The sequence below is a fragment of the Neoarius graeffei genome, chromosome 7 (assembly GCF_027579695.1).
Source record: "Neoarius graeffei isolate fNeoGra1 chromosome 7, fNeoGra1.pri, whole genome shotgun sequence".
Taxonomy (NCBI): Eukaryota; Metazoa; Chordata; class Actinopteri; order Siluriformes; family Ariidae; genus Neoarius; species Neoarius graeffei.
In genome coordinates this window covers 69,816,340-69,832,053 of record NC_083575.1, presented here as the reverse complement: position 1 = coordinate 69,832,053, position 15,714 = coordinate 69,816,340, and the positions used below count along the sequence as shown (strand labels likewise).

Below are 15,714 nucleotides of genomic sequence, written 5' to 3'. Positions count from 1 at the left end.
ATTTAAGTATTAACATAATTTTGACTAATCCTGTACACATACATATATATATATATATATATATATATATATATATATATATATATATATATATATATATATATATATATATACACACACACAGCCCCGCCTAGCAGTATTGGCACCCCTTAATTTTATTCACAACTTTTGTAATATCTCCAGAAATAAATGGAAATGGACACAATTTGCAATACCAAGATCTTTTAATTGAAGGTCCAAAGGAACTGAAAAGTTGTTTTTGTTCAAAATAGGCATTTTAATTTCTAAGACAACAAAAAACAGAAATACAGCAGGTGCAGGAATATTGGCACCCCTCCTTAGTATTTGGTTGCACACCCTTTGGCAGCGATGACGGCCTCCAAACGTTTCCTGTAGCCATCAATGAGCTTCTTGCATTTGTCTTGTGGTATTTTCTCCCACTCTTCCTTCGCTATGCGCTCTAGGTCTTGGATATTTGAAGGATTCCTTCTGCCAATGGCAGATTTCAACTCCCCCCAAAGATTCTCAATTGGATTGAGGTCAGGACTCATTGCAGGCCATTTCAAAACAGTCCATTTTTTCTTTTCTAACCATTTTTGTGTGCTTTTAGATGTGTGTTTGGGGTCTTTGTCCTGCTGGAGTACCCAAGATCTTCGCCTCAAACCGAGCTTTCTTACACTGGGCAGGACATTTTGCTCCAAAATCTGTTGATAATCTTCAGACTTCATAATACCTATGACATGGGTAAGGCCTCCAGTCCCAGATGCAGCAAAGCAGCCCCACAGCATTATTGGTAGGGTGTTCTTTTCTTTGAATGCTTCATTGCAGCGCCTGTAAACATACTGCCTGTGAGAATTCCCAAAAAGCTCTACTTTTGTCTCATCTGTCCACAGGACATTTTCCCAGAAGGACTGTGGCTTGTCCAGGTTCTCTTTCGCAAACTCCAGACGCTCCTTTTTGTGTCTTTTTTTCAATAATGGGGTCTTCCTTGGCCTCTAGCCCTGCTGTGTTGAGTGTGCGCCTTATGGTGCTTCTTGAAACAGTTACCCCAGACTGTTCCAGGTGGGCCTGCAGGTCCGTAGATGTTAACTGAGGTGATTCTGCCACCAATCGCACCAAACTTCGACGACTTCTATCATTGATTTTTTCTCTTACCCCCCCGCCCAGGGAGGTTCTTGACAGTTCTATGCTTCAAATATTTCTTAATAACATTACGTACTGTTAACACAGGGATACCAAGCTCTTTGGAGATGGCTTTATATCCTTTGGAGCTCTTGTGTTTGTCAACAACTGCATTTCTCGTTTCTTCAGACAGCTCTTTTGTCTTCACCATTGTGAAAAAGGGACTGAGTGAAACAGTTGGTTTTTCAAAACACAAATCTCATCATTCATTGGCCATTTTATGTCACATGGGCACAGACAGGTCTTCACAGGTGATTTCCATTTATAATTTACCATAGGTGAGTCAAATTAGGTTTAGTTAGGTTAGGTTTTAGGACTAACAGCAAAGGGTGCCAATACTAGTGATACAGCAAGATTTACCTTTTTCATTTTTTTCACTCTAATTGTTTATTTTTTTATTTTGTTGATACTTTGCTCTTTTATATTAACCACGAGCTATCTGTAGAAAAATTCTGCATCACTACATCACTTTTATTCAGGAGATGCTTAACTTTAAGTACATAAACTTCAAGGGTGCCAATACTACTAGGTGGCACTGTATATATATATATATATATATATATATATATATATATATATATATATATACACACACACACACACACACACACACAGAGAGAGAGAGAGAGAGAGAGAGAGAGAGAGAGAGAGAGCGCTGTTCAACAGAAACTGATGTGGCCACCCCGAAGATTCATTTTCCACCATGAGATGGGGAGCAATTTGGGATTTATCTAAGAGGCATTCAGAAGGTCATCTGTAACTATTCTTCAGAAAACTTGTAATTACCACAGCCTACATTACCACCTCCTTTTGATTACTTATGCCTGTAGCTTGCACTCTAATCTGAAGAGCTCTGTTAGAGGAGGCATTCATGGACACTCGATCAGTCATGCATACTCTTCATTTCTGATTATCACTAACTAATAGTTGCTACAACATCATTGCAAAGTCACTGACCTAATCACTTCATACGTGCCTTTGAATGAAGGTTAGAAAACACTCCTGAAATTTTGCTTCATTCAATTTGCACTCATTTGATGTTTAAGATTTATATTCTCTCTCTCTCTCCTCACATACTCTGTGTGTGTGTGTGTGTGTGTGTGTGTGTGTGTGTGTGTGTGTGTGTGTGTGCGCGCGCGTGTGTGTGCGTGCGTGTGTAAGATATGCAATAGCAGTAGTGTGAACCATGGGAAAAATAAAAGAAACCCACATTGTTTATTTTATTTCTTGTCCAAGATAGAACTTTCAGTGAGATTACATTTCACTGTCTCAAATATGAAAGCTTTAAATTTCCTTTTATGTCAGGCCGAGAGGAAATGCAGCATGGCTCACTGTTTTAAAAGCTGAGTCTGTCTTTCAGGGGATGTTTCAAAAGGTAGTGAAGTGAGTCTAAGTGCACCGGAACCCTCTAGAAATATGACATAATGACAAGTCTCTCCTTTTTTGTTTATTGTTACTGAAAAAGGGGTACATGGTGTACTGACAGTTACATTCTTGTAACCTAGTTTCTGTCTGGTGGTATAAGAAGATCTGTCAAATACTCCTTTCAGTGAGGTATCTTAAACATGTATGAAATTAATGATCGGCTTTTTTATACTTAATAATGTTTAGAGCCTAAATTAGATCTGCAGAAGATATTACAGCCTGGATCAGGAAGGACTGATAGAATGTAGGGACTTCAATACTAAAGAAGTGTGTTGATCTGTCCTTGTGCTGCTTCTCAAAGGGAGTAACACAGGAGGTAAAACTGCACTGTTCTGACTGTGCACATAAATTATGCATCTTATTTTGCTTAAAAATCTGTTTCCATTGCATAAACTGCATCTCCCATGTTAATAAGCCAGCTCTGGCTCCTGTGTGTCTGTGTCACTCTCACTGACAGACAGAGGATAAGAGTGATGCTGCAGAAAGCAATATTTAAGTTGGTTAAAGGTTATTAAAGCCCCAAATCTGGATGAATTTGAGCTATATTAAAAATAAATGGATATATCCTAACCTAAAATTAGCTGCTGTATAAATAATACTCATGCTGCTACACAAGATGGTGTTTTTAATTCTGCTAATGAAACACGAAAATGTTGGTTCTTCAGCAGCTTTAAAACTCGATTTAAAAAAAAAATTCGATATAATAATAATAATAATAATAATAATAACGGGTGGCATGGTGGTGTAGTGGTTAGCACTGTCGCCTCACAGCAAGAAGGTCTGGGTTCGAGCCCAGCGGCCGGTGAGGGCCTTTCTGTGTGGAGTTTGCATGTTCTCCCTGTGTCCGCGTGGGTTTCCTCCGGGTGCTCCGGTTTCCCCCACAGTCCAAAGACATGCAGGTTAGGTTAACTGGTGACTCTAAATTGACCGTAGGTGTGAATGTGAGTGTGAATGGTTGTCTGTGTCTATGTGTCAGCCCTGCGATGGCCTGGCAACTTGTCCAGGGTGTACCCCGTCTCTCGCCCATAGTCAGCTGGGATAGGTTCCAGCTTGCCTGCGACCCTGCAGGACAGGATAAGCGGCTACAGATAATGGATGGATGGATGGATAGTAATAATAATACAACCCCAAATCAGAAAAAGTTGGAACAGTATTTTTTTAAATTAAAACTGAAAAAAAAAAGTTTTGTAAATAATCTTTTACCGGTGTTGCACTCAAAACTATACAACAGCAAATTATTTGATGTTTTGTCTCATGAATTTTATTGTTGTTGTTATTGTTGTTTTTCAAAATAACTATTTCTCTCTAATCTGATTCTTGCAACACATTTCAAAAAACTTGTAACAGGAAAGCATTTACCATTTTATAATGTTTCCATTTATTCTCACAACATTTAAAAGATATTTAGCAACTGAAGACACCAAGTGATGAAACATTTCAGGTGTTACTTTTGTCCCATTTTGTCCCAAGACCAAGCAAAATGGTCTTAAGCTGTGCAACATTATGAGGTCACCGGTGTCATATTTTTCATTTCAAAATTCGCCACACATTCTCTATTGGGGACAGAGGGGACAAACACTCTTTTCTTCTACAGGCATGCCTTTGTAATGTGTGTAGAATGTGGTTTTGCATTGTCTTGTTGAAATATCCCTGGAAAAGTTGTTGTCCTGAAGGCAGCATATGTTGCTCCAAAATCTCAATGTACTTTTCTGCATCAAATGCTGCCATCTCAGAAGTGTAAGTTACCTTTGCCAAGGGCACTGACACAACCTTATACCATGACGGACCCTGGCTTTTAGACTTGTTCCTGGTAACAGTCTGGATGGTCCTTTTCGCCTTTGGCCTAGAGCACACAGTGTCCCTTTCTTATAAAAAAGCCCTGGAATACTGATTCATTGAACCACAATGCATGTTTCCACTGTGTGATGGTCCATCCCAGATGCCTCCGAGCCCAGAGAAGTTGACAGCACTTCTAAACACAGGTAACATAAGGCTTCCTTTTTGCACTGTAAAGTTTTAACTGGCATTTGTGGATGTCACTCTGTATTTTTGTGCTTGACAAAAGTTTGCCAAAGTAATCCCGAGCCCATGTGGTTATATCAGCTATAGATGAATGATGGTTCTTGATGCAGTGCCATCTGAAGGATCAGAGATTATGCGTGTTCAGCTTAGGCTTGCGCCCTTGCCCTTTGCACACTGAAATTTCTCCAGATTCCTTAAATTATTCCTTAAAATATTATGTACTGTAGAGGGTGAAATATCAAAATCCCTTGCTATTTTTCTTTGAGCAACATTGTTTTTAAGTATTTCAATAATTTTCTCATGCATTTGTTGACAAACTGGAGATCCTCAGCCCATCTTTGCTGCTCAAAGACTCAGACTTTCCTGGATACAGATTTTGTACCAAATCATGATAACAATCACCTGTTGACATCACTTGTTTCAAATCACATCATTATTTAACTGTTTTATTTCATTACTAGCTCTCAATTAAATCTGTCCCAACTATTTTTGGGATGTGTTTTAGGCCTGAAATGCAGTAATGAATGTATATGAACAAATAAAATGAAGCTGACCAGACAAAACATGAAATATCTTTGTTTCATACTGTCTGAAATAAAATACAAGCCAAAGTAAATTTAGAAATCACTGCTTTCTTTTTTTTAATTTGCATTTACCATACCATCCCAACTTTGTCTGATTTGGGGTTGTAATAATAATACAGATTGAAGTTTTTAAACGCTTTGGCTCTCCAACACAAAGCCGTAGAGTCTGAGAGACAAGAGGAAAACAATGAATGAAGCAGAACCAAACAAGCAGCCCACTTAATTACAGGCCATCACTGAGAAACCCTTTCAAATGCCTTTTGCCTTGAGGACAGCAAGATGACTTGGTATTGTATCACAGTACTTAGTGAAGTACATTTTTTTTTTTAGAAAAAGGTGAGGTCAATCATGTTTATATTCAGAAAAAAAAGCCCAAATACTTTGATATAAAACAAATGTAGTAAATAAACATCAAATCTTTTTGATTTTCATCAAATGACTTTTGAACCATATGCCTGATTTTCAAAACTGAGGTGAGATACCTTGGCTCAAGTCAAGTTTAATGCACCCCTTGACATAACAGTTTCCACTAATGCACCAACTGATGTCACGATTTCCTCCTATTGACTTTTCCGGCATGTTGGATTTTATGAAAAAGTAAAAAAAAAAAAAAAAAAAAAAACACCTTCCACAGGCCACAAATTTTGTCCAATTTTCACCAAATTTGCTACAGGTGATCTTCAGACCAAGCCTTAAAGTTTCCACAAAAGATATGGATAAAAAATTATAGATTTTTGAAACTGTTTGTCCATTACAGCCAACCAAATTCAGTGGTGAAACCACCATACAGGAACTGACATTATATCTCAGCAACTGTTTGATGTATTGACACCAAACTTGGTACAAAGACTCAGTACCCCTTCCTGAGGACCTGAAAAAGACATGAACCATTTGATCACTGTGGAGGTGGTGCAATAAGTCAAAGCACTTTTTCTCAATAAATTTTGATTTGTTTGCCTTAAAAAAAGTAATTCTTATGTGTGGTTGTATCTTGAGAGATCCTAAGACAGAAACAAAAGTGTCTATCCATTATAGTTAATAAAAAATGGCAGCAAAGCTGCCAAACAAGAAGTGAGGTCATAACTCAGCAACCCCTTGATGTATCAAAGCCAGACTTGGAGGGCACTACTATAAGCAAAAAATGCATTTGGGTAAGCTGATATATTTGCCTTTAAAAACAGATTAATATGTCTGGTGATACTGTGGGTGGTCCCAAGGCCAAAACAGCAGTTTTTCATGTCAACAGAATGGATGTGACCGCCATCCATCCATCCATCCATCCATCCATCCATTATCTGTAGCCGCTTATCCTGTACAGGGTTGCAAGCAAGCTGGATTCTATCCCAGCTGACTATGGGCGAGAGGTGTGACCGCCATATTGGATCTTATCAAAAGTTTTAATTTTTTTTCAAATGCCACAAATTTGCCCAAGCTTGGTACCGGGTACAGATCATCTTTAGGCCAAGCCTCACAAAAGTTAGCAGACAGTTTTTTGATTTTCAAAACTGTTTGTCTGGGACAGCCAATCGAAACTGGCAGTGCAGCAAGCAAACAGGAAGTAAGGGCATATCTCAGCAATGCTTTAATGTGTTGACACAAAACTTGGTATATGGATTTGGGATGCCTTCGTGAGGATGAGCAAAATATTTGTCATTTGACCACTGAAGGGGCACTGCAATAACCAAAAACAATTTTTGCCTTTTAAGTATTGATGTGTTTCCCTTAACAAAAGTGATTCTTGTGTCAGGTGATACCTTGGGTGATTCCAAAGATGAGACATGACAAATTGTCATGTCAACTTAACTGACATGACCACGAATCTATTTTTTTAATGAAAAAATTAATAGAATTTTCATAGGCGATACATTTTGTCCAATATTCATAAGCCACGCTTTTCACATGATCAGATCAAGTTGCCATGGCAACTTTGTTCTGCTGGACTATTTGATCCCTTCATCACTGCCTGGAGCTATGTTTTGGAAGTATGCTTGATTTATCTATGGCTAAGTCTGAACCTTCATGCAGAAGCAACTATGTTTTAATATTATGTATGGTGCCTCTTAGGACTGCTAAGGAAAGCATGGTGCTTTAAAAATTTTTTTTAACTGAAAAAGTATTATTCAAATAAATCTTAGAATAATGGATATCTTACTAACATAACATGCATATATTATGGATGACACGGTGGTGTAGTGGTTAGCACTGTCACCTCACAGCAAGAAGTTTCTGGGTTTGAGCCCAGTGGCTAACAGAAGCCTTTCTGTGTGGGGTTTGCATGTTCTCCCCGTGTCTGAGTGGGTTTTGCCTGGGTGCTCCGGCTTCCCCCACAGATCAAAGATATGTGGTTAGGTTAACATGGGGCAGCCATGGCCCGAAGGTTGGGCTGAAATGCCCTTGAGCAAGGCCCCAACCGCTCCCTGGGTGCTGTAGTATAGCTGCCCACTGCTCTGTGTGTGTGTGTTTGTGTGTGCTCATTGCTTACTTGTGTGTGCATGTGTGTGTTCACTGCTTCAAATAGGTTAAATGCAGAGGAGACATTTCACTGTGCTTGAGTCTATGTGTGATAAATAAAGGGTTCTTGTTCTTATATATTCTAACCAATTCTAGCATTACTACCTTGCAATCTGAACTTTTTTGCCTTGCTAAAGCATAAAGGCAATATTGTTATATCAGAGTTGCATATTTGTTTGGAACTGATTTTAACTGTCAAATTAGATTAGCTTAACCTTGGTAGTCATTTAAAAATGCTGGATCCAGTTTTCAGTATATTTACTGTAAAATTGGTCTTGTCTCGGTCTTGATCTGATCTTGACTCTAAAGAAAATGTCTGATTCTAAAAATAAAAGTGTTTCTATAAAGCATATATTTTACTGTACGTTTCCTCCTCTCCCTGAGTGCCAGTAGCTGCTGAGGCTGTGCTTCGACTTTCACAGACAAGCTTTCAGGGGGCTGAAATTCTAAAGGATAAATAGCTCTGGTAAACTAGAATTGCTGTGTACAGACTTTTCCTTTCAATACAGCACTATGAGTGATGACACATAAATTATATTCTGAATCTGGATGAAATAAATGCATTTTAATATGTTTAATTCTATAAGTTTTTCAACTGAGTTGTTCAGTGTTTCCAAATACTGCTTTACATATTAATGTGATTAGAGATAATTCAAAGTGAATATTGTATGTCATATGCATTTCAGAGTCAGAAATCAAAAGCAAAAGCAGGATGCTGTTACTCTACCTTGTCTTTATCTCTCATTGAGCCCTTGCCAAGGATGGACATCTTCGCTCCGGTTTCCTCTTGTAATCTTTTCATGGAATTGCCCCGAGGCCCCAGCAGTTTCCCAACAAAATTAAACTGTAATGGAGAAGAGAAAAAGCAATACCGTGGCTCTCTCATGCTTCTTGACAGTTCTCTTACTTCAAAGTCAATAAAAAATATCTATAGGTTTTTTTCCCCATCACAGACAAAGTCAGTCACACCTCCAAACATATTAACTGAACAAAAAAATTGGTTTTAAAAAACGAACTCAATTTCTAACGTGTCCATCAATTATTTTTAGCACTAATAACAGGAAGGTTTGTGATTCTTTGTAAGCTGTATGTCAGAGTCTGAACCTCTATCTTTAGGGAGTACAGTCCACCTGGCAAATCAATGCTCAGGGTCAATAAAGACGCTTGGTTGCTCACACTAGATATTAGAACATGTGCAGATGCCAATAAAGAGCTGTAGAATGCCCCTGAAGTCTGCGCTTGGAAGAAGCATAACATCCTTATTCATATACTTTGTGTAATCAAGCATATGGAAATTCCAGCAATGACTCTCATTCACTTTCAGTAACAGCTTTATCTCGTGTCTCATTGTGTAAATCCAAGTGTAATAGTTTAACAATGGGAAAAATGTTTGATTTGCAAAATATAGTAAGTAGTTTAGGCGGCACGGTGGTGTAGTGGTTAGTGCTGTCGCCTCACAACAAGAAGGTCCGGGTTCGAGCCCCGTGACCGGTGAGGGCCTTTCTGTGTGGAGTTTGCATGTTCTCCCCGTGTCCGCGTGGGTTTCCTCCGGGTGCTCCGGTTTCGCCCACAGTCCAAAGACATGCAGGTTAGGTTAACTGGTGACTCTAAATTGACCGTAGGTGTGAATGTGAGTGTGAATGGTTGTCTGTGTCTATGTGTCAGCCCTGTGATGACCTGGCGACTTGTCCAGGGTGTACCCCGCCTTTCGCCCGTAGTCAGCTGGGATAGGCTCCAGCTTGCCTGCGACCCTGTAGAAGGATAAAGTGGCTAGAGATAATGAGATGAGATGAGTAAGTAGTTTAGTATAGGGGTGGCACGGTGGTGTAGTGGTTAGCACTGTTGCTTCACAGCAAGAAGGTTCTGGGTTTGAGCTCAGTGGCTGATGGGGGCCTTTCTGTGTGGAGTTTGCATGTTCTCCCTGAGTCTGTGTGGATTTCCTCCGGGTGCTCCAGTTTCCCCTACAGTCCAAAAACATGCAGGTTAGGTTACTCTAAATTCTCCATAGGTGTGTGTATGTGGATGGTTGAGAGGAGAAAACCTCTGTAATAATCCAGTAGAAGGCAACGGGAAACCACTACTGTAATTCTTCCTGAGAAACTTTGATGGCTGAAGTCATCAGAGCGGACCTGCCATTAGGCAGAACACTGAAGAACAATAAAACTGATAATCATAATTGTGCAAGTGTTTTTTTTTTAAAATTGTCTGTTGTAGCTGTCTAATTTAAGTGACACAGGTCAATGTGCTGGTTCAGGAATCATTTAATCCACTCCCCTTTCTGAATTGTTTGAGCTGATACCCATCCCCATAGCTGGTATGCATCATCTTGTTTCAATACATCTTATTTCCTAATGTGGGGTGTCCTAACCACGTGTCAGTCTGTTTACAAACCACTTGGCAGCCAGTTCAGAAAAGTCACATGAGGTCATGCACGGGTCAGAGATTGTGAACGCGGAGCCACAGCAAACATGGCGGATCGCCCAGATAGAACGTAGACTCCTAAATTGAGACAAAAACGATGATTTTAAGGAAGTATCTGACATTGTCAGAGGCAAAACGTGCCAGAAAAGAGAGGGAAAAAACACGGCGGACAAGCTGAGTAAATATTGCTGGCCAGTTTTCACAATGGAGGGCTGAAAAGGCAAAAACAAATGCACCTGTGAGCTTGAAGACTCTCGAGCACTCGCTTCAGTGTTGGAGACCGCCAGTTCTGCCATGTTTGTTGCGACCTCGCTCATTATAATATTATAATGAGGATAAACTTCGGCTGTTTCCATACCCAAGTGTAAACATTAGCACGTGATGTTTTTCCAGCACATTCTCCTTCACAGGCATGGGGCGGCGGGCAATACAGCATGTGATTCAAGTATTCAAGTACCTAGGGGTTACTCTAGCTCCACAGGGTACTATTCATCTTTTTTAATACATCAACTTGTGTCACTTTAAGTTTAAAGTATTTGTTTATTTCAATATGACGTGAAATCGAATATGATATTAAATCAAAGCATTGGATACAAGCTTGCTTACTTCACAGCGTTTCAAAAGTATTTCAACTTCACAGAAAGATAACTCCCCCCATGGATTTATTTTTTTCTTGGATGATTGTAGGTTGCGGGGCGGCACGGTGGTGTAGTGGTTAGCGCTGTCGCCTCACAGCAAGAAGGTTCTGGGTTTGAGCCCCGTGGCCGGCGAGGGCCTTTCTGTGCGGAGTTTGCATGTTCTCCCCGTGTCTGCATGGGTTTCCTCTGGGTGCTCCGGTTTCCCCCACAGTCCAAAGACATGCAGGTTAGGTTAACTGGTGACTCTAAATTGACCGTAGGTGTGAATGTGAGTGTGAATGGTTGTCTGTGTCTAGGTGTCAGCCCTGTGATGACCTGGCGACTTGTCCAGGGTGTACCCCCCTTTTGCCCGTAGTCAGCTGATAGGCTCCAGCTTGCCTGAGACCCTGTAGAACAGGATAAAGCGGCTAGAGATAATGAGATGAGATTGTAGGTTGCTGAATGTTTTTTTTTTAAATTGGCTCAACACTAACATAAAATAAGGCATGTTATATGTAAATTAGATGTATATGAGGGTAAATTCTGGTTTGTCATATGCATATGACATGTACATAGTAAGTGAGAGCTTGTTTCCTCACAGCCAATGTTGTTGTATCATTTTACTATTTATTTATGTAACAGGGAATTAACTTTAATACAGGCAAATCTCAAATCATTGCTTGCTGTGATGTCATTTGTCACTTCCTGAATGAGATGCAGAGTAGTTTATATGACACTCAACTCTGTGCTTATTTCTATGCAGCTTTGATGAATAAGGGCCAATGAATTTATCTCCAATGGGGATTGTAGTCACACAGTGTAAATGACGAGTTATCAAGGAATTGGCCTGGGGCAACAACTAACATTTCACACTCACAGTTGGCAAAAAGTCAGCGAGACAACTTAAATATATTTTTCCCCACTCTTTTTTCCTTCTACTCCATCTATAAACCAATCACCAGCACAATTTTACTATCATTCAAAAAAAAAAAAAACACATACAGTATGACATATTGCACGTTTTATGCAATATTATGTGAAATGTTGACTCGTGATTACACAGAATGTAAAAGAGATAATGCCATTTCATTGATATGTAATTTCACAGGCCTTGAAATAAAAAATAAATAAATAAATCAAAACAAAGGCAGGACTATAAAAAGCAAAATGTGAGGATGGTTAATTATGAAGTAGCAGCTGAGTAACTAGCTATTTTCTTAATTATTCTTGTCGCACATGCCACCTTCCTGTACTCGCATGATTTTATTTCCACTCCAGAGATTAAACTAACAAAGTGGAAATTCTGTGTTTGTCCGGCGCTTATCTTTATTTTGTCAAGGAATCTTTTATGTCATTATTTTACACATTGCTATTTCTTTACTATATGTTTAGCAGTTACTGTGATTTCTCTAAGATGCACCTCAGCATACACACAGGGGTGGAGAAATCAGTAGCTCAGGTGCCTGGGACAAGTGGATTTTATGTCGTCAAGTCAAGTTTATTTGTATAGCGCTTTTAACAACAGACATTGTCACAAAGCAGCTTTACAGAAAATTAAAATTAATTAGACTTAATTAAAAACATGAGCTAATTGTATTCCTAATTTATTCTTGATGAGCAAGCCTGTGGTGACGGTGGCAAGGAAAAACTCCCTCAGACAACATGAGGAAGAAACCTCGAGAGGAACCAGACTCGAAAGGGAACCCATCCTGATCTGGGTGATAACAGATAGTGCGATTATAAATAACTCACTTCTATAACTGTGTCCGATAGAGTGACAAAGTAGAAATGTGTAACCAGGAAAATCATTATAGTTTTAACATGAAGTCTGTTTTGTTGACGTTATAAACTGTTCCTTGATGGAAACTTGAGTGCAAAACTGTTCATGACCACTGCAGTCCTAAAGTTATTATGACAATTGTAGTCCTCAGCCATAGATGCATTACTGTAAGTGTCCAGGCTACTGGTGGGTCATTTGCAGTTGCCTGACAGACAGATAGGCTCAACAACCACAAAAAGAAAAAAAACTACTGATTATTGTCTTTCACAAAACAAATTGGTATGTGGCTACGGTTAAACTTAATGTTCCAAATCCCACCGCCTGTTAAACTACACACATTGGCTGAGGCACAGTCTGGATGATGGAAGAATGACTTATGTTTCCACTGATCATGATTATTATAGCTTGTTTATGAATGTTCATTAGTTTTTATTTTTATTTAGTATTTCACTTTGTTTTTATTTCAGTTTAGTTAGTTTTATGAGTGCATAAGTAGGATTTTTTTTTAAACCACTTCTAGTTTAGTTTTTCAGGTATTACAGTATCTTCTTCTTTGGAGTTTTACGGCAGCCGGCATTACATTACCGTTACCTTCTGGAACAAATCCTTTCCTTTTTCGAAGGGGAAAATGAAACCAAATGTGATTTTACCTGCAATTCTATTTTGTTTGAATTTCAGAAGGTTAATAACCAGTTTAGCTCACGCTAATCTCACACAGGACCTTTGTTTTTGGCATAGGTTTTTACACCGGATGCCCTTCCTGATGCAACCCTCCCCAATCTATCTGGGCTTGGGACCAGCACCAAGCATGCACTATCTTGTACAACCCCAGTGGCTGGGTATTTTACCTAATCTGCATGTCTTTGAACTGTGAGGAAAACTGGAGCACCCAGAGGAAACCAACGCAGACATGGGGAGAATATGCAAACTCCACACAGAAAGGCCCCTGTAGGCCATGGGGTTCGAACCCAGAACCTTCTTGTTGTGAGGCAACAGTGCAAACCACTGTCCCACCATGCTGCCCAAAGCATATTAGTTCATGGTGCATAGCACATTGTAATGTTTATTTAGTTTTTGTGTTTTCGAAAACTGTCATTTTTATTTTTATTTTGGTTAATGAAATTGCTTTTTCACTACTAGGTTTAGTTTTCGTTAACTATATTAACCCTGACACTGATGAACCTGAACAAAGCATCAAACACAAAGCAGTCATGTAACTCTCCCGTTAGCAAATTAACACACAGTCAAGTATAAACATATTAACACAAAAACACACTTCAAATACAAGTAACATCATTAGCATGAGATGTAAAGATAGACATCATCGTATGACTTGCTGAGTTTGTGTTGAGGAAAGAAACCAAATAAAAAGCTACAATACCATGGTCAACATCCATCCATCCATCATCTGTAGCCGTTTATCCTGTTCTACAGGGTCACAGGCAAGCTGGAGGCTATCCCAGCTGACTACGGGCGAGGTACACCCTGGACAAGTCGCCAGGTCTCATCTCATCTCATTATCTCTAGCCGCTTTATCCTGTTCTACAGGGTCGCAGGCAAGCTGGAGCCTATCCCAGCTGACTACGGGCGAAAGGCGGGGTACACCCTGGACAAGTCGCCAGGTCATCACAGGGCTGACACATAGACACAGACAACCATTCACACTCACATTCACGCCTACGGCCAATTTAGAGTCACCAGTTAACCTAACCTGCATGTCTTTGGACTGTGGGGGAAACCGGAGCACCCGGAGGAAACCCACGCGGACACAGGGAGAACATGCAAACTCCGCACAGAAAGGCCCTCGTCGGCCACGGGGCTTGAACCCAGAACCTTCTTGCTGTGAGGCGACAGCACTAACCACTACACCACCGTGCCACCCTTAGTCGCCAGGTCATTGCAGGCAAACAACCATTCACACTCATGGTCAATTTAGAGCCACCAATTAGCCTAATCTGCATGTCTTTGGACTGTGGGGGAAACCGGAGCACCCGGAGGAAACCCACGCGGACACGTGGAGAACATGCAAACTCCGCACAGAAAGGCCCTCATCAGCCACGGGGCTTGAACCCAGAACCTTCTTGCTGTGAGGCGACAGCGCTAACCACTACACCACCGTGCCACCTTTAGTCGCCAGGTCATTGCAGGCAAACAACCATTCACACTCATGGTCAATTTAGAGCCACCAATTAGCCTAATCTGCGTGTCTTTGGACTGTGGGGGAAACCGGAGCACCCGGAGGAAACCCACACAGACACAGAGAGAACATGCAAACTCCACACAGAAAGGCCCCTGCCCAGGCCCGGCGCCAGGAACAGTTTACTAAGGGGGCAATTAGAAATCGCAAGGGGGCAAATATTTTTCATATAGTGTGTAGTAGTGATGGCGGTCTGACAATGTGTTTCAAACAATTAACTGCGCCAACCACAAAACCACGGCCCTGAAGGTTGCTTTAGTACGGGAAAATCATGTGACATATTACCAGGGCAGTTTTATCAACACCCGTGCCCACCTGTTAACCCTCCCCTCCAATTTTCTCACAGACACGCGTTACAACCGGAAAGATGCAAAACATAAAACAACACACACAAACCTACAGGCAAGTCCTTTAAATTTAAAATACATACAAATAGCTCCGCGGCATGAAAACAAAACGTCAATGCAAGTCTAAGGTACTTGGCTCGGCGGCCAAAATCATAATTTAAAAAAATCAACAGACCCCGCGGCTGCACCAGTAATAGCCTTCCTGACTCGCACCGAGTCAACGCTAACCACTTAATCCGCGATCCCAGTTTAGGCGTGTAGGGGACAAAACACTCTGAAGTGATGAATTTTCACCCCTGCTGCATGGGGGGTGATGTCAACGACACATATTCTTACGTTATTTGCACACAAAGTGGACCATATGAACACATGCACCAACATAAACGGAGATAAACTTAGCCTACAAAGAAAGAAAATGGATTCACAATATTGTGATTGAATTCGTTTAATTCGGTGGGGGAAAGACTACTCCTGTAAACTTGACTGCATATTACAGGATATTGCAGAGACAGTGCACTTGTGTCATAACAACCAATCAGATTTGTTCTACCGTGCCAGTTTGAATAGTGATTTATGTGAACTGTATTTTTGTGCAATGCGCAACCACTTAATATTTCATATTTGAAAA

General features: G+C 40.3%; 1 protein-coding gene across 1 annotated transcript in view; it reads right to left on the bottom strand.

Moving 5' to 3' along the window:
- Positions 1-15,714, bottom strand: part of khdrbs2 (KH domain containing, RNA binding, signal transduction associated 2) — a 237,727-nt gene that overhangs the window by 114,879 nt on the left and 107,134 nt on the right. Inside the window, exon 3 of the mRNA XM_060926333.1 lies at positions 8,452-8,568. Coding sequence (XP_060782316.1) covers positions 8,452-8,568 — 117 coding nt within the window. The remainder of the gene's footprint in view (positions 1-8,451; positions 8,569-15,714) is intronic.